General features: G+C 41.7%; 1 protein-coding gene across 1 annotated transcript in view; it reads right to left on the bottom strand.

The window, feature by feature from the left end:
- Positions 1-20,111, bottom strand: part of ZMAT4 (zinc finger matrin-type 4) — a 400,283-nt gene extending 380,172 nt beyond the window's left edge. Inside the window, exon 1 of the mRNA XM_066601689.1 lies at positions 19,989-20,111. Within this exon, the coding sequence (XP_066457786.1) occupies positions 19,989-20,069 (81 nt within the window). The 5' untranslated portion in view covers positions 20,070-20,111. The remainder of the gene's footprint in view (positions 1-19,988) is intronic.
- Positions 20,112-22,405: the final 2,294 nt, after the last annotated feature.

The following is a 22,405-nucleotide window of genomic DNA, read 5'->3' as shown; positions in this document are numbered from 1 at the left end:
ACTGTGAGGCTTCTGTAAATTACTCGCTTCTCTGTATTTGCATTCCGAGGACAGAAAATAACCAAACAATTTCATTTTAACCCATTTGTACCAAGTCACTCGTAAAGACTTTGTTCCATAAGGACAACACTGTCTATATTCCATATTGGGGTATATGGACATCACCGAGGAAGGTCTTGACCTTCTCAATGAGCCACAATAGGATGCCGCTCATCGTAAGTGGATTCTGCCCAATAAGAGTGGTTACTACTATAGCTGAACCAGCCAAGTCAGTCAATGTACACTATCCTAACAAAAGTATATGGACTCCCCATCAGTAGACTGGATTTTGTTTTATTAGCATGTCATGTGTCTTGAACCATAAGATGCAGACACTTGGAAGTGAAAGCTATAGTTTGTGACAGGAACTGCATGCTATTGGATATATGGGTTATGCGCTGCACACAAGCCGCCCATCACGAAGTGCAATGCATCGGCCCGTCTACAGTGGTGCAAGGAATGCCGTCATTGGACAGTTGAGCAATGGAAGAACATTTTACGGAGTGATGAATCGTGCTACTCCATCTTCACATCAGATGGACGTACCTGGGTGTGGAGAAGCCTGGGGAACGCCTTTTGCCTGAATGTGTTGTGCCAACAGTTAAGTAAGGCGAAGGTTCTGTTATGGTCTGGGGATGTGTTACGTGGCATGGTCTTAGCCCTTTGGTTGCAGTGACAAGAACCATTAACACAGAGGTGACCCTGACATTCTAGATAATAGTGTGCTGCTGACAATGTGGCAATACTCTGGGAATGGTCGGCCATACTTTCAACAAAACAACACGCCTTGCCACAAATTCAACACTTTACGTTGGCTTGAGGATACGGATGTTCCACGATTGGACCGGCTGCACAGAGTCCCAACCTGAACCCTACTTAAACATCTTAGGCACGAACTGGAACATCGGGTCGATTCCATTTGCATACCCAAAATCGGTATTTAAATGGAAGTATTGACTTTATTTAGGCAAACAGAGGTCAAAAGTTAAAACTTTAGTCTTCATCTGACATAGTTTCCATTTGTTTCCTTCATTTTTGAAGGGAGAACAGCACTGTCAGTTAGTGTAATGGTGATGATCACATTATGCCTATCATCAGGGTTATATTCTTTATTAGCGAGTTCATATTGCACACCCTGATATCACTTTGGCCTGCATTGTCTTCTCCAGCTTTCTGAAGACAACAATTTTAATGAAAACAATACAGCCCATAGGGAATTGGGACCCAGCAAGATCCCTGAGTGGGCATAATTTTCAACTAGATCCACATTAAGGACAGTTGGTCCTGTTGAAAACCAAGGACGACGTCAACTTTATGGCTTCCTGCCCCATAACCTCTACAGGTCAGGACATGGGAGATTAGAGTAGTTTGCCTCTCGGGAAATCAGATAGCATGACAACATCTCTGCTTTGCACTGCCTGTGCTAACCTTCAGGAAGAAGACCTGGCTACTCACCATGGAAAGAAGGATAGGCAAGTTTGGTTTTTATTTTAATTGGCACAGAGTGGGCACTACTACTGAATGGGGGCATAAATTGGAGCACTATTAATGAATGTGGCCACAGTAGGGGGATTGCTACTGAATGTTGTAAAATAAGGACATTATTACTGAATGGAAGCACTATTACTAAATGTGAGCACAATAGAGGGTAGTATTACTAAATGGACACATTATGGTGCACAAAGGGGGCACTACTACTGAATCAAGACCCTGTTTGGAGAACTAATAATGAATGAAGTCACAGTGGGGGCTACTGAATGGGAGTACAGTGGGGACACTATTGCTGAATGAAGGTACAATTCCTAAGTCACAATTGAGGCCAGTATTACTAAATAGGGCATGGTGGAGGCACTATTACTGACTGGGGTACAAAGGGGGCACTGCTAATAAATGGAGGCACAATTACTAAATTGGGACACTGTTACTAAATTTGTTCACAAATGGGGCCCTACTACTGAATGGTGGAGACAAGCTCATGTACACAAATACAGCACCAAAACCAACCTCAGCACATAGATACAATACCAGAACAAAGCTTATAACATAAATACAGCCCCAGAACCAAGCACATAATAAAAATACAGTAGCAGAACTAAGCCATTCTTGCACTGACAATGGCACCACATAAGATCAGTGAGGAGAGACCGAGTCAGCAGGAAGATGAATCCTGTAGCTCGACAAGATGCTGTCACATAGAGGAAGAAGATAGTCTGGCCAGGCAGACCTATGGAGGACAATCTCCTGCAGCCTTGAGCTTCTTTGTGCCCCCACTACAAGCTCGTGACCGGTGCCCTGTGCAACCACACAAGTAAGCCCAGCTGTGGGACCACCTATTCTATAACTTGCAGCGCTGAATCTCTGGCGTTGAATCCCTTCTGGTCAACACCTTCTAATATGATCAGCTTGCGTGGTTTCCTTGAGGTTCTCCAATTTCTTCCTATACTTCAAAACTATATTAATAGGGTAATAGGTTGATTTTGAGTGTGCATGAGGCTATGTTCACATTCATATTATGGCCTCCATTTGTAATGGCAGCCTGCGGCTCAGACGGATCACTTGCTTATCATTGACTTGAATGGTGCCTGTCACGAGTTTCCGAGTTTCCGTTATTTGTGATGGCAGGAATAGCGCTGCATGACAAAGCACGAATGCAAGTGTGAACTGAGCATAATAAGCCTGAGACAGGAAGATTACATTGTGAGTAAACTGTGAGTAAAGAGCTTCCCAATGTGTCATAGTCAATAATCATTAATGTAATATAATTATATTCCTATCTAAGTAATAAAGGATTATTTCTAGAGCCGCGAAGACAACAAAGCGTACAGACAACAATATGGATTATGTTCTATGTACAGAACCACCAGACCTTCAGGCGTCTCAATGACAAACTAGCCGGAGGGAAGTATATAAATATCAGCCATATCTGCTGGGCTGCTGCAGCGTTCATGACGTGAAATGAGATGGAGAATCACATCTGGAGCTGTCGGAGTTGCAGGTGCTACAATTCTACTATTTGAGATACTGTCAGAAAGAGAAATGAGAGAAAACACCTGAAGCCAGCTCCATCTGCCCACCGCCAGCCGCTCTCAGTGCTTCCCGATGTGGTCGAAGGGAGAACAAGAAAGACAGCGGCTGCACCTGAACAATACTGAGATCTCACAGCAAAACACAAAAGATGGGATTCTTCCACTCATTTTCTACTAAGTTTAGTAGCGTTAGGCTTTAATTCATATATAAGTAGCACTATACAAAAAATACTATCACCATTCAAGGTCATTCGAAGGGACATCCCACAACTAAATATTAATTTACTGCTGGATCAGACAGAACAGTTTCTTAATTGCAATTGTCAGAACGAGAGGACAGAAACTTGGCAAATACTAGTGCAAATATGGCATGCTCTATTATTTATGACTCTTCTGTGGCATAAATAACCTGCAAAATTACCCCCTAGGTGCTTGAAACTAGGAAAAGGCAACAGTACAGGATGCAGATACACTCAAAAAAAATCCAGCTCCTAGAAGAAGTTGTCATTTTGCAGCAAAACTCGTCCTGCAGTTATAGCTGAGGTAGATATATAAATGATTACAGTTGTGGTGATTAGATGAACGGTCTTGTCACCTTAAGACCTAAAACTGGTTCCCACATGACCGATAAAAAGGCTCAGAGGCTCCTTGTGTGTAGTGACCTCTTCTTCCGCTTGTGTAGAGCTTGTTGACCACTAGACGCCTCTACGACGCAATGAAGGGATTTCACTCCGTTACCAGAATCTGAGAAGGGCGCATTATTGTGATGTGAGAAGCTGGATGGTCGTATGGATGAAATGTCTCCCTCCGGCCGTTCTGACCAGACTGTTAAGAGGTGTTGAGACCAGTGGATGTGTGAGGGCACACAAGGTGACCAGGCTCAGGATGCCCCCGACAGACCACCAGTAGAGAGGAGAGTCTGACCAGACTGTTAGGTGTTGGGACCAATGGATGTATGAGGGCACACAAGGTGGTTGGGACCAGTGGATGCATGAGACCACACACAGAAGGCGACTGGGCTTAGAACATCCTCGACAAACCACCAATAGAGAAGATTGTCTGGCCAGTCGAAAAAGCATGAGCAGCTCCAACTGTTTCATTGTTCTCCATCATTACAGGCCCCTGTGTCTGTTGGAACTATTTCCAGGCACTTGGCTGAAGGACATGCAGTCTCATAGCACCCATTACATGTATTGCCTTTCACTCCCACCCACAGTCATCTCTGTTTGCAGTGGTGTCGTGAATGACAAAACTAGACTGCCATGGAGTGGGTCCGGGTTGTCTTCAGCGGTGAATCCCGGTTCAGTTGGGCACTGACGGCAAATGTATTCGTGTCTGGAAACCTCGGGGTGAGCACTTCAATCCTGCTTTTGCTGTGGAGCATCACACTGCCACCCTGCTGGTGTGATGGTCTGGGGGGCATCACATACAACAGTCAGTTTGCCTCATTGGCTTTTTTTTGCTGCCGTCCCATTGACAGCAAAGGGAAGAAGGCATACCCTGAAGCGTTGATTTCCGGGGGTAGGGGGGGCTTGAAATATAAGCCCTACCCCGCAAATCATCCTTAGCTGTAGAAAATAATAATAATAAGGTTAACGCACCTAAAAGCACGTTCCGACTCTTTTACCCATCACCGGCCATCTTCTGTATTCTGGTGGCTGAGGATTGAAAAATCCCCGCCTCCAGAAAGCGCTGCCTCTGACTGGCTGAGCGCCGTGACCAATCAGAAGCAGTGTTCAGCTGTCATTTAATGAATGGCTGAGCGCTGCCTCTGATTGGTCACAGCGCTCAGTCTATCAGAGGCAGCACTTTGTGGAGGTGGGGATTTTTCAATTCCCAGCCACCAGAATACGAAGGAAGACTGGAAGACTGATGGGGACAGGGAGAAGAGTCGGACAGCGCTTCAAGGTAAGTTAACTTTAGTTATTTATTTTTTCTACAGCTAGGGATGATTTTCTTGGTAGTGCTTATATTTTAAGCCCCCTCCCCCTGAAAATCATTGCTGCTGGGTTTGCCTTCATCCCATTGCTGTCAGTGGGACGGTAGCAGCACCAATCTCATTGAAAGCAATGGGATAGCATTGCGGTCCTCTGTGGCAGCTGTGAGAGGGGATTCTTTCGTCCCCACTGCAGACCCCTCATCACTGAACACTGTGACAGTGCTGGCACAGCATTCAGTGATGAGGGGACTCCCCGCTGGGATTAAGGGAACCCTCCAGGAGTACCCTCATACCTGCGGGGACTAAGGGGTTACCAGTGGGACATCAAAAAGGTACTTCTGGCCAAAAGCACCTTTTAAATGTCCTACTGTAAGCAGCGGGGAACCTATCGGCAGCACAGGAGTTTCCATTAACTCCTGTTCCCGTAGGAGTCAATGGAAACTCCTGCAAAACACCCACCTGTGTCCTTTTTTTCTTAGGTGCGTGCTATTTTGCGCTTCAAATTCCACGCATATGAACACTTCTGTAGGAACCCATTGGTTCTTTTAGAAGCGTGCATTATGCATGCGCAAAACACACGCTCGTGTGAATGGGGCCTCACCGGCCTTTCTTATGCAGTGGTGAGGATAGAATACTGAAAATAGCATGCTTGTGTAAAAGCATCCAACGAAAAGGCATCCTGTGAACGGAAACAACTCATCACCAAGCGGAAAGGGGTCAGAGGAGGATGTGAGGAATCGTTCTGATAAACAGACGCTGCATAGTCAGACTCTTGTGGTTCTGAAGGTCAAAGTAGGTCCAACACGCAACTAGATGGGGGCCTCTGATAAAGAGGACCTCCAGTGTAGAGGCAGTATGGCTGACTCCCTATATAGCCTCCATATGCTACTATCCATATAGATGAAGATATCCTCTCCTAGAAGCAATGCTTCCTTAGATACATACAGAGTGCAGTAGTGCATGCCAATTTTTTGGGCGTGTGTGGCAAAGTTTTGGTCTCTTGCACCTCTATGTGGGCCTTACTACAGCTACATACAAAGCAGAGCCATGATACAGCTATGCACATGAGCCCTTAGCCCGAGCATCACGTGTGGCTGCCTGCTCGGAGAACCGCCACCATTTATTGGCTGCCCATTGTTTCCAATAGAGGCATGCAATGCTTCCTTTTATGTATATTGCAGTTTCCCCGGAGATAAGAGCTGAAGGTCAGAAAGATCTTCAATCCGAAAATGGTCTATTCAAACCGGAGAACCTCTTAGTGTATGAAATCATATATTCCAGTAGCTTTATGTATTGAGAGCGTCTCTACACACTTGTAGCTGCAGGGTGGGTATGCCCTCTTTGAAATGATTGCAAGCTCTGCAGCCCAAATGAGTCGGAGGATACAGAAAGCACTCGATATCTCCAAGTGCGTGCAATGAAAATCAGCTCTGATGTTATATTTTCATGGGGCACTTATGTAGAACAGAGAAATATTCTGGTTGGGTCGTGAGAAGGTGGAAACCCTCTTTAAACTTTCCACAGCTGTCACTTAGCAACACACAATTTTTGATCACTTTATGCAGTTTTGCAGCATCACTTTTATATCCAGCGTCTCTAGCGGAGATTTGATCACACCGGGGAGTGGCGGCACGCTGCCACCTTGGAAAGCAATTATTGCTGTCTCACAAACAATGCCAAGCAGCACAATAAAAGTCCACCAGACCATGCGGAGATTCACGTCAGTGTGAAGCAGAACTGTTCAACTTCAAGCGTGCGAAAACAACAAAGAGGAAAAGTATGGGGATTCTGTTATTCATCATGCAAGAAAAACGGGAAGAGGCCGCGTGGCAGGAATGCATATTTATGACGAAGGCAACTAATTTATGGGGTCCCGTAGTGACTGCATTCAGCCTGAGTCTGTAACATATGAAAATGTTCTTGCTTAGTTTGATAGAAGTGTTCTTGCCATGTTTCCCCTGAAAATAAGACCTACTCCTGAAATAAGACCCACCCTAATTTGAGGCTATTTTGGTAGGGGCTTGAACCAATCACAGCCGTTGTGTTGGTTCAGCAAGCACCGCATTGATTGGCTGAGAACAACACTCGCTGAACCAATCGGAGCTATCGCATGCTAGAGGCAGGATTTAGGAATCCAGCGACCAGCAAGTGATGTTCTGTCGGCGGCCAAGGAGTGCAGGATGTGCAGCGGAACCTCAGAGAGCAGTAAGAGGGACTCAGACCATGGCTGCCAGGTAAGTTAAATAAGCCATTCCCCAAAAATAAGACTTAGTGCCTCTTTTGGGGCAAAAATTAATATAAGACAGGGTCTTATTTTGGGGGAAACATGGTAGTACCCAGAAATATTGCCTGCATTAGGTTAGATGGCACCCTATGCTGGATTTTTGTGGCACACCGATATAAGAAAAAACAATCTATATGGCACTAATAGGCAATCTGCCCATATTCTACTTATTCAGAAAGCAGGAGGATCGCAGCATATTCACACAAGAACAGCTCAGTGAATACATACTGTACTGGGACCAAGCTCATAACCTAAATACAACACCAAAACCAAGCTCAGTACATAAATACAGTACCAGAACCAAACTCAGTACATAAAGACATTACCTGAACCAAGCACAGTATAAAAATACAACACCAGAACAAAGTTTATTGCCTGAATACAGTATCAGAACAAAACTTGATGCATAAATATAGTGACTGAAACAAGTTTAGTACATAATTCAGCACCAGATCTAAGCTCAGTACATAGATACAATACCAGAACCAAGCTTATAACACACAGCACCAGAACCAACCTCAGTACAAAAAATACAGTACCAGAACCAAGCTTAAAACATACAGCACCAGAACCAACCTCAGTACAAAAATACAGCACCAGAACCAAGCTTAGTATATAAATACAACCCTAGAACCAAACTAATAACATAAATGCAATAGCAGAATTAATTGTTTTGTGTGGGTGCTAATGGGCTGACAGTAGTGCTTCGGAGCATCAGAGGGGAGGAGCCAGAGCCAGGAGGAGGATGACTCCTGTAGCTCCACAAGACACGGCAACATGGAGGGAGAAGATCATCTGGCCAGGCGGACCTAAGGAGAGTGATCTTCCCTGACCAACAGCAACCGGGCGCCCTCCATGCAAGCCGGTGCTGGCAATGCCGAAAACCCATCTTCAGGAGAATAAGGTAAACAAGTTGTGCCTGGTTTGCAAGTTATCCCTTGTCCATGGGACAGAGATAACATGCACATCAATGGAGTTCTCATTGGGACCACCCAATACTGAGAACGGGGCCCTAGAGCATCCGAAAGTGTGGGCATCAGTGGTTACATGTACACACCACCACTTCATTTACCTTAATGGGACCAGCCAACTGAATCTTGGCCCCATTCTTGGGTTCTTAGGTTTGGTGCATTTCCTAGCAGTTGGACCCCACAACCTGTGGATAGGGGATAATTTGTAATCATGACACAACCCCCAATTTCTTTTTCTGCCACCTACTACATAATACTGCATACATAATTTAATGTGTTTGAATGCATGCAGTGAGCTCCCCCTAGTGGCAGCTGCAGGCATTCAGAATTTTATCATGTAACTAAGGCTTTGAAAAGGACAGCATGGATTTGCAGCTCTTTATTAGAAAAATGTAGCTTCCCCTTTCCCCATAATGAGTTTTGGTCGTAAATTAAATCATAGATACACTTTCCTGCCCTAGTCCACATCCATGAACTTCTTCATCATCTCAAACCACCAGGATTAGATATTAACCTCATTACAATGACTGCAGCAGCAGCGCTTCCTCTGCTCTTTGCATGCAGGGACGGCACCCGTATTCTTGGGATCTGTGGGGTCACAGCGGTCGCACCCCCATTGATCATAAAGTTATCCCCTATTCTGTTCATAGGATAGGGAATAACTTTAGATTTTTGTTCAACCCTTTTTAATAAGTCAAGGCTCATGTAGGAAGCAACCAGAAAGGAAAGTACGTGAATGCAAATAAAGACTGCTGTGGGCCATGAGACAGATCTTGATGAAGATTCTCTGTGTTACTGTATCTTCAGTTGTCATCATTCAGAGACCTCACCTACATCTATCTATCTATCTATCTATCTATCTATCCATCCATCCATCTATCCATCTATCCATCCATCTATCCATCCATCTATCCATCTATCCATCTATCTATCTATCTCATATCTATCTATCTATCTATCTATCTCATATCTATCTATCTAGCTATCTATCTCATAGCTATCTATTTTATATCTAATCTATCTATCTATCTATCTCATACGTATCTATCTATCTCTCATGTCTACCTCATACAGTACACAACACCATCCCCCATCCCATAATTCTCGCATTGTGCTGGCATGCACTGGATATGCTCCATTTGGTGCTGCAATGCTGTTTAAATCTGTATGTCATGACCTGGTATATAGGGAATAGATGCTTGGAAATGGCAGTAGTCTCTGCATAATCACAAGAAGAAAATCAAAATCACCGTCAATGTTTTGACAACACTGTAAATTATAAAATGGATAGATAGATAGATAGATAGATAGATAGATAGATAGATAATGCGATAGATAGATAGATATGAGATAGATGGATAGATATGAGATAGATAGATAATGAGATAGATAGATATGAGATAGATAATGAGATAGATAGATAGATAGATAGATAGATATGAGATAGATGAATAGATATGAGATAGATAGATATGAGATAGATAGATAGATAATGAGATAGATAGATATGAGATAGATAGATAGATAGATAGATAGATAGGAGACAGATAGATAGATAGATAGATAGATAGATAGATAGATAGATAGATAGATAGATATGAGATAGATAGATAGATAGATATGAGATAGATAGATAATGAGATAGATAGATAGATAGGAGACAGATAGATAGATAGATAGATAGATAGATAGATATGAGATAGATAGATAGATAATGAGATAGATAGATAGATAATGAGATAGATAGATAATGAGATAGATAGACAGACAGACAGACAGATAGATAGATAGATAAATAGATATGAGATAGATAGATATGAGATAGATAGATATGAGATAGATAGATAGATAGGAGACAGATAGATAGATAGATAGATAGATAGATAGATAGATAGATAGATAGATAGATAGATAGATATGAGATAGATAGATATGAGATAGATGGATAGATATGAGACAGATAGATAGATAGATAGATAGATAGATAGATAGATAGATACGTATGAGAAAGATAGATAGATAGATAGATAGATAGATATGAGACAGATAGATAGATAGATAGATAGATAGATACGTATGAGAAAGATAGATAGATAGATAGATAGATATGAGATAGATAGATAGATAGATAGATAGATAGATAGATAGATATGAGATAGATAGATATGAGATAGATAGATATGAGATACATAGATAGATATGATAGATAGATAGATATGAAATAGATAAATATGATAGATAGATAGATATGAGATAGATAGATAGAGAGATATGTATGAGATAGATAGATATGAGATAGATAGATATGAGATAGATAGATAGATAGATAGATAGATAGATAGATAGATAGATAGATAGATAGATATGAGAGATAGATAGATGCATATGTATGAGATAGATAGATAGATAGATAGATAGATAGATAGATAGATATGAGATAGCTAGATAGGAGATAGAAAGTTAGATATAAGAAAAAATAGATAGACGAGATAGATAGACAGATAGACATTAGATAGATAGATAGATAGATATTAAAGACAGCAGTAGAACCTTTGTATGGAAGACATTGTCAAACAGGCACAGTTAATAATATGAAAAGCCAAGTAAATAAGCAGTGACAGGACGCTCCTTCTTTTCGCCAGAGCTTCTATCAAATTGTGCTAATTTAAACAAATTACATGTTGAATTAATTTCCCTTTTATTTCTTCCCGAGGTGTCACGTTTTTAACCTTTTCAAAAACTGGTTATAGATTAATTGTTCTAGGAATGCTTTATGCTAATTAAACAATTACAATGTTAGTGTGTATGAGGAGTCAAGGGAGGAAAAAGGGCATGCCATCTCTCATCAAAAGAAGATATGAGATAGATGGATAGATAGATAGATATGGGATAGATAGATAGATAGATAGATAGATAGATAGATAGATAGATAGATAGATAGATAGATAGATAGATATGAGATAGATAGATAGATAGATAGATAGATAGATAGATAGATAGATAGATAGATAGATAGGAGATAGATAGATAGATATGGGATAGATAGATAGATAGATAGATAGATAGATAGATATGAGATAGAAATGAGATAGATAGATAGATAGGAGATAGATAAATAGATATGAGATAGATAGATAGATAGATAGATAGATAGATAGATAGATAGATAGATAGATATGAGATAGATAGATAGATAGATAGATAGATAGATAGATAGATAGATAGATAGGAGATAGATAGATGTGAGATAGACAAATAGATAGATATTAGATAGATCGATGTGAGATAGAAATGAGATGTGAAATAGATAGATAGATAGATATGAGATAAATATATAGATAGATAGATAGATGTGTGATAGAAATGAGATAGATAGATAAATAGATATGAGATAGATAGATAGATAGATAGATAGATAGATAGATAAATAGATATGAGATAGATAGATAGATAGATAGATAGATAGATAGATAGATATGAGATAGATAGATAGATGTGAGATATATAGATAGATAGATAGATGTGAGATAGATAAATAGATATGAGATATATAGATAGATAGATAGATGTGAGATAGACAAATAGATAGATAGATATGAGATAGATAGATAGATAGATAGACAGATAGATAGATAGGAGATAGATAGATAGGAGAATTGCCATAGGGCACTTAGTGAGCTCCCACTAGTGCTTGCCTGATTAATTGACATTGAGTATTCTGTGCTTACAGTCTTGTGGGAATAATTTGGGAAAGAGCAAAACAAATTGAGGAGCCTTATAATATTTGTTTGAAGCACTTAACTGGCCTGCATAGAAGTGTTATAATGTACACCAATGGGATGCAACAGAAATGCTTACTGCACATCAGTGCCCAACCACCATACCCATTATAATGGTCTTATGGCATGAATGATTTCCACAAGGTCCGCTGTTTTCATCTGGGGAAAGCTGCATATTTTCAAGCATTTTTCTGGAAGTGGCTGCTTTGGTGCATAAAAGAGGTCTTGAAAAAGCATCCCTGATAATGAAGTCCTTTTGTCCCTTTAATGCAGTGGCATATCCACCCCAACTTCACACCAAGTATCTGAGCAGACGGCTGAAATCCCATTACTATACTGACTGGAGGCGCTTGTAGTCAGTTTCTCATTTGAGGCAAAATGTCAGATGGATGACTACTCAGGACCAGTGATATGATCCATACTGTAGAAGTAACAGCTTGTACTCCCGCTGCTGTTTTGTAGAAAACCCCTGACCAGATCCCAAGGAACACCAGAAGACCAGAAATGCATGACTAGAATAAGTCGAATCAGAGGGGCTTTCACCAACCACCACCCTCCAGGATTTTCCATGATACAACCCAATTAGCCCCCTCCTCTCATTTGCTAAGAGACCAAGGAGTCAACAAATGGATTTAATGGCCACAGCAGCCATTCATTACAGAAAATACGGAACAATTTTCACTAATCGCAAAATTCCTGGGGCATTAATGACAAATAAAAAATAGAACCGTAAGTCTCGCCATTCTGTCCACATAACCCAACTACTACAACTCGTACCTCCATCTGTACAGCCAGAGGAAATCTTTGGAGATACAGACTGGTGAAATTCTGCATGAACCTGGCCCGGAGAAACTGAAGAGGCCATCTGCAGACATGATAAATCACCACCACAGTGAATGACCCCAGAGGGATAACATCCTAAGGAGCCCCAATATCCAGCCATAATGCATCCATCCACCAACTGCAAGAATACACCCCACTGCTGCCATGACAAGGAAAAGCACCCCAAATGCCCCCAAACAACCCTAATCACTACCCACCATGCAACCTTGTGCAAATTGTCTAACAAGAAACCAGGTACAGTCAGTGGGGTAGAAGACATAAGTGAGAGTGAGTAAAACCATTAAAGGGCAGGCAGGATGTGCCTCCTGTGAAATGAGCGGGCTCCAATCCCGCAGCCCTGCCTGTGGTCCGCTCTGCAACTCCTTCCCCAATCCCTCCTCCAAATCCTTCCAGATTCTACTCTCCCCTATCTCTGTTATAGAGACCTCCCTTTCTTTGTTCCAAGGGGGTCTGGCCTCTTCACATACCTTCATTTGAGCTCACATATATACATGGGGTTAACTACCACATTTCTAAATTCATCCAATGACGAGTGTCATCAATTATGTAAATTAAATAAGAAGACATTTTATATAATACATTTTGTTAAACACCCTAAAATTATTCCCAGTGTCCCTCCTATTAGTGCTTTGAGCTATTCCAATTCCCACTGAAATCAATGGGAGTAAATCAGTGCTGGGGGTTCTGGGTTCAAATCCAACCAAAGTCAACATCTGCATGACTTTGAAAAACTCCATCCAGATGTTACCCTTGGTCAGATTTGAACCTATAACTCCAGCATTGAAAAGCAGCAGTGCAAACAACTGAGTCACTACACTTCTCCAGGAAAAGAAGATGGAGAAGAATAAGAATATTAAATACAAAAAGCACATAGAAACTCCATGCAGACGTTGACCATAATCAGCGATGAACCTAGAACCCCATTCTACAAGGCAATAGTGCTAGCCACTGAGCAACCAAGCTTCTTCCTCCTTCTTCCTTTTCTCCTTTTCCTTCTCCTTCACTTTCTTCTTTACTGGAGGAGGAGGAGAAAGAAGAAGAAGGAAGAACAAGCAAGGTGGCTCAGTCATTAGCACTGTTGCCTTGTTAGAGTTCTAGTTGCAAATCTGTCCAATGGTAACATTGGATGGTGTTTTTATGTTTATTCTTCCTGTTCTTCTCATCCTCTGAAGCAGAAGGAACAGGTCTGGTGACTCAGTTGTTAGAACTGCTGCTTTGCAGTTCTGGAGTTGTAGGTTTAGATCTGAGTAACATCTGGATGAAGTTTTTCAAAGTCATGCAGATGTTGACTTTGATGAGATTTGAACCCAGAACCCCCATCAGTGAAAGGCAATCACTATGAGGAACACAGATTTCACATCCTCTTTCACAAGCACTCGGAGAATATTTATGACGATCACATTTTAGAGCACATTCCACTATTGGCCTGGAAGGCGAAGTGCAACATTTTGACTCTTGCAGCTCCAGCTAGTATAATACTGCCCCCTATGGGTGCAATATGGAGAATATAAGAATTTACATATCTGTCTGCAGAGAAATGTAAGGTTATGAAGTGATGAAGAACTGAGGGGCTTTTCTTTTCCTCTCCTATACTGAACATGAGCTGTATGCTGTCATACAAAGTCATCGTTACTCTGTAGCATCTTCTTCTTCCTGTACATAGAACATTAATATCAATAGGCGGCAGTCACTAAATCATCCTGCTTGCATTGAAACTAGCATATGACTGGGTTTCTAAGCTCATACAAGCATTCTTATATATCTGGCCACAGCCAGTGATAATTGCTGCATGTAAAAGGCCCATAACAATCATTTCTATGGACAATAATAGATGTTGTCACAATCAATGTGATGTTATAATTCTACTGGACGTCATCAGAAAAAGTTCCTTGTGTCCTATAACTGATGGCTTTATAGCTGTTGCAAAGCTATAACTCTCCGCATGCCTGAAGAGCTACATATGAACAGCTGGAGATCCCGGGTTAGAGACCCCTGCTCTACAGGGACATAAGGTCAATTATACAAAGGATCAATTGTCTTAGGCAGGTCCATAGTCTTCAACCCATTACAACAACAATTAGCTACAATGCAACAAACAGCAATACATAGAGTGAAATTCCTTCAGGTTGTCCGATGAAAAGAAGTTAAGACCCTTCTACACTGAATGATAACCATTCAGATTCTCATTGGATTGTGGGAATCTGAATGATGCCTCATTCAGTTTTTGCAGGCATTAAAATCCCATGATAATCAGCCTGAGTAAACAGGCAGTAGTCATCTATGAGCTGCCTGTTTACTGTGAATGGAGCATTGCGGCCAGAGCGATCGATGGTCCACTCCGTCTCCCATTGCTGAGCAATCCTCACTCCTGTGTGAAAGCACAGGAGCGATTATCACTAAGACGAATGTCAGGCACTAAAGCAGCCGACAGTCATCCCATTCAAGAGGACCTTTAGGAGGGGATTCAGTGACTATCTAATTGATGGGGTCTGATTTCTGGGACCCCATTGATCACAAAAAAGAGAACATAGTAACATAGTATATTAGGCTAAAAGAGGACAATGTCCATCTAGATCAGCCTGTTTCCATCTTCCCTTAAAACAGAAGCTAATTTAGCCCATTGTGGGGGGAAAAAAATTAATTCCCGACTCAATAATCGCAGTCAGAATAATCCCTGGATCAACATTTGAAAGTTCTTACCTGACTCCAAGACCCGGATCAACAACATCGCTGGTTATTTAATGTCTATATCCTGTAATATCCTTCCGCTCTAGAAAGACATCTAGTCCCCCCTTAAACTCCTCTATCGATTTTGCCATCACCACATCCTCTGGCAGAGAGTTCCACAGTCTCACTGCTCTTACAGTAAAGAACCCCTCTTCTGTGTTGGTGATGGAACCTTCTTTACTCTATACGTAGAGGGCGCCCTCTTGTTACCGTCGCAGTCCTGGGTATAAACAGATCATGGGAGAGATCCTTGTATTGTCCCTCCATGTATTTATACATAGTTATTTGGTCGCCCCTTAGCCGTCTTTTTTCCAGGGTGAATAATCCCAATTTTAATAGCCTCTCTGGGTATTCCAGTCATCTGATTCCATTTACTAATTTAGTTGCCCTTCTTTGAACCCCCTCAAGCACTGCAACATCCTTCCTGAGCACCGGTGACCAGAACTGTACGCAGTATTCCATATGGGGGCTGACAAGTGCCTTATATAGTGGGAGAATAATGTTCTCGTCCCTCGCCCCTATGCCTCTTTTAATGCACAGCAAAGTCCTCAAATGAATGGCATGCTGGTCACATATCTACATTACGGCTCCATTCATCTCAATAGCACTGCCAGAGACAGCCGGGGTATTACTGCTCAGCTATCTCCGGCATATATGTATATAAATGTTCTCCACTCTTACATGAGAGTTTAATGTACGCTTGTATATCCATCAATGATGTAAAGGGAGACGCTTAGGTAGCAGACACAGTGTAAATCCAATAAAGCAGTTTGGTTATTATTGTAAACTCTCTAATAACACAAACAAAGCAACAAAGTATCAAGTTTACAAATGTATCTCTATGTAACAGGACTGCAACTCAAGGAGTCCTGGATTGTGCGCCCAGTGTTGTGAAGCAGACGGGGAGATGAGAGTATTTACACTAGGAACGTCATTATTCCCAATGCTTACACCTCAAACCATTAACCCTAAGTATACCAGATCTCTGTGTTTATGGGTGAAATGCATTAAGAGGCTGACTGAACGTGCACCGCTGTTTCCAAATATCCTGTTAATGTAAATGGGGGGCGTCCATGAGCATCTGTGAAGTTAAAGGGGTCAGACCACCAGCGATCAGACTTCTAGAACATATCTAGAGCTGATATGATATAGATTTATGTAGATTTTTGCAGGGAGTAATCCATAACCACTTAGGCCTGTGTCACAGGGCATATTTGCGCACCCGCGCACAATACACAAAAAGTAGATCCCTTTGATTTCAATGGGTTTTTGCACAAGTGTGTATTTTGGGTGCAAAAAAAAAGCTGCATGTTCTGTTTTCCGGCACATTTGGCAGGGAAAGCATTCATCTTGAACCCATTAAACTAATTAGCCATTTTAATGGCTGACAGCATTGGTGTGTGTTTTGGTGCGCACGCACAAAGCAGGTAAATATGCTGTCCTGCATGCAGATACACAACACCTGATATGCAAAAATGCGGCACAAATACGAATACGCTTGGGTGAAATAGGCCTTAGACAACATTTAGGTTTGGAAGTCAGCTAAGTGATTTGACCCAAAAGTGAACGTCCATGTTTTATAAGTTGGATATTAAATATATCCAAAATTATTAATTTCTTAATGTATTTTTATAGCAATCGGAACTTTGTTTTTCTGATACAGAATTCCAAATCATAAAGTTACATAGTAATTAAAGTTTTATTTGCCTGCAACAACCACTAGAGGGAGCTTAGAAGCTATATACTGTTTTATTATTGAGTTCAATGTGTAACAGTGTGCAGTGAGCTCCCTCTAGTGGTGGCTGCGGGCAGACAAAACTTTATCACATAACTATGTCTATGCAAGGGATTTGGAGGTCTGTAGCTTTAAAACAAAGTTCCAATTCCTACGCAGATACATTATAGCATACGTTGAGATAATGTTTCTGAAGAAGCTGCTGTTTGTATACATAAGGCATAACACTGTTTCTGGCCATTATATGACTTATATCCTGCATTTATCACCAGTTTTCCCATCTGCTGGCTCTATATATAATTGTCAGTCTTCCCTTAGCTGGTTGGTAGAGACTGCTGCTGTTATGTCTCACTACACTGCACCCATAGGAAAGTCGGGTCTCTTCTCTCTAGGTTGGTGGGTGTAAACTGCTGCTATGATGTTTCCCATATACAACATGTAATAAAACCAGGATATTTTGCTCTTTTTGTGTAGCACAGACAGAGAAATAACTGCATCATGGAGGACTATAGAGAAGTACTAACCAGTATAGATGTGATTTTAGTAGCTGTAAATTGCTTAACATTTAGTTGCTGCAGCATCTGTGTAAGTCTCTCCTCCTTCTCTCCATAGACTTCTATGGGCAACAGGAGTCATCACCCTCCACTGCTTCCAGTGTTACATCTTGTTACCTCTGTTACTACAGACTGACTTAACTTGACTGACTTAACTTGCCAACAGGCAGTGGACAGCAAATAAGAAGGAAGGGAGACCCCTAGTGACCGGCATATTATGGACGTTTTCAGCACAAAAAAGTCATTTTAGGTAAATAAAGTGATAGGTCCTTTTGCTAGTTGTCACTTTGGCTATCATATGAACACAAGTTTTTTCAAAGTGTAGTGACCATTTATAAAACTGCTCAGCAATGAATTACAGACCTTCTTAGAGTTAAAAAAAATTGCGTTTAAGTCTAGACATTCACTTTAAAGGAGATTTCCACTCAAAATGCCATTGATGACCTTAGGATAGGTCATCAATAGTTGATTGGCCGGAGTTTGCTTCTCAGGACCCTGGACAATCAGCTGACCAGGCACTAGCTGTCCGTACCACTTCCACTCCAACCCCTGTGTATCATGGCGCTGACAGTGGGTGCCCACTCAGCTGATAGGCATGGGTCCCAAGCAGCAGACACCATCCAATCAACTCTTCATGACCTATTCTAAGGTCATCCATAGTAATTTAAGTGCAAATCCCCTTTAAGGAGGCACATGTTGTAGCATCTGCTCTTATGGAATGGTAAATATGATTTGCGCTCTTGAAGATTTTCGACCAGGACCAGATAATTGCTGTTGCCAAAATGGATTGAGAACTAGGTAAATATCTATAGCACGGCCCGAGCACACCATGAAATATATATGTATGCGACCGTAATAGGAACCTGTACAGCTTGTATCGGAAGCCATGAATAGTATATTTTATGGCATTTTACTATCCCCAAACCTTGTAAACAGGAATTCATCGAACACGTGACATTTCATGAGCAAGTCAACAACACAGCTGTAGTCACCTTATCTCTGCCCCCTCTACTACAGCATATACAAGCCTTATGCAGATTGATTATTATTGTGCATCGTATAGTACATATGCCCAGAATGGAGAATGGCAATGCAAACAGACAGAGCTGCCATATATTTAAAGGGACTATATTATTTCAGCAACCCCATACACACCAGATATATACCCCCACCCCCACCCCTAAATGTACATACCAATATAATAAGGTCTGATTAAAGGTACAGCAGAACAATCACTACCTCCTTCCTATGCCAATCCCTCCAGACATAAAGTAGCCCGCTGTCAATTTATTAAACGCAGATGCAAATTCCTTCCCCAGAGTTCAGAAACATCAACTGTGTAAACTTTCCCATCACAAATGCCAACAAACCCGCATCCAAAAACGAGCACAATTGATTTTCACCTGTCCCCTAGAACAAATAGACACCTGTTTCTCCAGTAAACATTTCAACAGCTTTGAACATCAATGCTCTAATTGATAGAAAAGTACTTTTAAGCTGGGCATGGGTTCCAGCCAGCACTTGGCACAAGCAAGGGCTCTCAGTGAATGCATGGCATAATGCATAGGATTTCTTCCAGGAGCTGTCCAGCACTAACAATGCTGAATGGCCCTTGTCCCATCTGGGATACAAAACAACATTTCTACACCCTGAGCAGCTCTGCTTTGAATGTCTTCTAGAAATCAACCTAAGAGCTGGGCATGCCATCTGTTTATATGCCACGTGAAGTGCCCAGTTTATTATTAGTTGACTGATGTGCCGTCAGGGTCATTTCTAGGAGATCAGAGCTTCTCACTCTTGCAATCCCCTGCACTGACTCTGAGATGTATATATATATATATATACATAGTATATGATGCCAGCAAGACTGTATTTAGCATATGGGCATTAGGCATATGCAATAGAATGGGGATGTGTTACATTGTTTCTTTTTTTTGTTTGTTTTGTTGCTACTTTACCTTAATACTAGTATTGGACTGTGGGTGCATTGGGCATATTGGAGGGTAGCTCTACGGTTCTGCTGCTAGACTTTAGTGTTCTGCAGCCATGTGATAGTGACATCCCAAACAAAGGAGCTGCATGCAAACTTACCTTTGCTGATTGTGTCCCTGGCACTCCAGTGAAGCTCCTGTCCTGCTCTTTGATGGGCTCCCCAGCACAGGCTGAATACATCCAAGCCTGCTGATATTCTATCCCACGCTGCTGCCACTCTGCTGTTCTGTCCTTCTTGCAGTTCAGGGCTGATCTGATTGATTCCCAGGGATGAGGCTGCCTGTGTTATTCTGCACAGATACAGGACTTTGGCTCTGGCTGTTGTGCACACACACATATACATCCAGCTCCTCGCTGCCTCCTTCCTCTTCCTCCTCTCAGTGTCCCTATTGGGGGCTGCAATCACTCCAGCAGCTCAGTGCAAGTCCTCATACACTTGTTCAGCTCTGAGTGGTTTAGACAGCAACGAAGGAGAAGCATCCGGAAGCTGCAGGCTGCAAACACTCTGCAGATTTAGGGTTATTAAGTCTATGAACGTGTGAGCTTCCTGCTATAGAGTTTATATATAGAGACCTACTAAAAATATATAGAGTGCATGCACTTCCTAGGGTGTAATTGTCATAATTGCCGGGTATACCGTCCTAGCGCGCTGCCTTATGGGGATAACTAGAGGCTTCCTAACAAGGATCTATCTATATACACATGCTAATATTATATATTGGGAAATCCTCTCCAAAGGACCACCTCTTTGAGAATACCACCCCCTTATCCAGACCAGATTTCCAACATAGTCAATGCCACCGTATATTATGCATCATGAAAGGCTTGGACTGGCCAATGGAGGAATAGGTGAATTTTCCAGTGGACCGCCAGCCACTATACCCCACATAGGGTCTGCTCATATTAGGTAAATGGGAGTCTACCATTCCTGCCTGCTGCATACTTCCATGGAGATGGGGCCGCCTGCAAACACAACCACCTTTCTATTGAAGTATATGGAGAATGCAGCGGAGAGGAATTTGTGAATGGGGATCAGGTAATATTTGCATGTGGCTGTACAGGGGGCTTCCAAAATGAATTTTGCTGGTGGGCCCTGGGCAGCACAGTCCGGCACCATTTTCTATATAAATACATTTTCACACATATAAAATGATAGAAAGATATAACGATGCAGTAAATAAACAGCCTGATTGACTTGATTCTGAATATATATGTGTATATATACATAGATGTAGCAATGCTAAACTGTAGATGCCAAATGAGCAACTTATCGTGAGGATAGGGCATCAATACTGCAAGGGGTTAAATGCCCAGAATACCTCTTTAAAGCATCCTTCCAGTCCCATGGACATAATTTTTCCCAGGACTGGATGGGGTGGGGGGATAATATTAGCTGGTGTCCTCTTCTGTGGGTGTTCCGCTAGGGATCAGTCAGTTCTGCGGTCCCCTATGCAGTTTTTCATTGTGGCAGGGTTGCTCCTTTCACCACTGGAGCTCACTGTGCATCAGTAGTCAGACACTACATACTACTATAAGATTGGCCAGTGCTGCTCAGGTGAGCACAGTGTCGTGTCTTAGACTACCAATGCACCACCAGTACTCTGTCTGCATTGGGTAGTCACAGACGTGGTGCAGGCATCTTGGAAGAGTGCAGTATGGCCATAACATAAGGCCCCAGACAATATAACGCACGCGCTAGTTATCCCGAGACCGGATAGTCACTTTAACTATTTCATAGATTTAGAAGTATACTGGCAGTCATTTTGCAAACCACAGATTGCATCATCATGCCAATTAGATTGATACTGGAGGTAAAGATATGGGAAGCAAAATAGTGAGATAGATAGATAGATATGAGATAGATAGATAGATAGATAGATAGACATGAGATAGATAGATATTACATAGATAGATATAAGATAGATTGATATGAGATAGATAGATAGATATGAGATAGATAGATATGAGATAGATAGATATTAGATAGATAGATATTGCATAGATAGATATTAGATAGATAAGCAGACCACAAAGGGGCAAGTAGCAGTAATGGCAGCGGTGGTGGCTCTGCTGCCTCCACCCCTTGAACCCTGGCTGTAGGATGTTAGCAGCTTGAATAGTTCTCTAGTGTGGCGAGTTCTTTTGGGGTGGTGCTACTCACGCAGTTAGATAGGATAAAAAGGTAGATTTGTCAAGTTTGTGACAAATATACAGACCAAGATCCATCCTGGACAAAAAAATAATAAAAAATGGGCAAACAAAACAAAATGAGAATTGTCCTTGTCCTTGGAGAGTAGTGTGGTACCTCAGTACAGTGTACACTGTTACGATGATGAGAAGGGACTCCAGTAGTCAGGATTCAAACTTTCAAACTAGTGGAACAGTTTATTTTCTTAGTTAGAAGGATCTTCAGTAAACTTCATACAATTAGCATTATTTTGTTACTTGAGGTAGATACATACATCCGCTAACATGCAGGCATTCAATACAGTGGCTATATCAGTATACTTGTGCTC

Source organism: Eleutherodactylus coqui, chromosome 4, assembly GCF_035609145.1.
Source record: "Eleutherodactylus coqui strain aEleCoq1 chromosome 4, aEleCoq1.hap1, whole genome shotgun sequence".
NCBI lineage: Eukaryota > Metazoa > Chordata > Amphibia > Anura > Eleutherodactylidae > Eleutherodactylus > Eleutherodactylus coqui.
The sequence above is the reverse complement of the archived record's forward strand: the minus strand, read 5'-3'. Positions and strand labels throughout refer to the sequence as shown.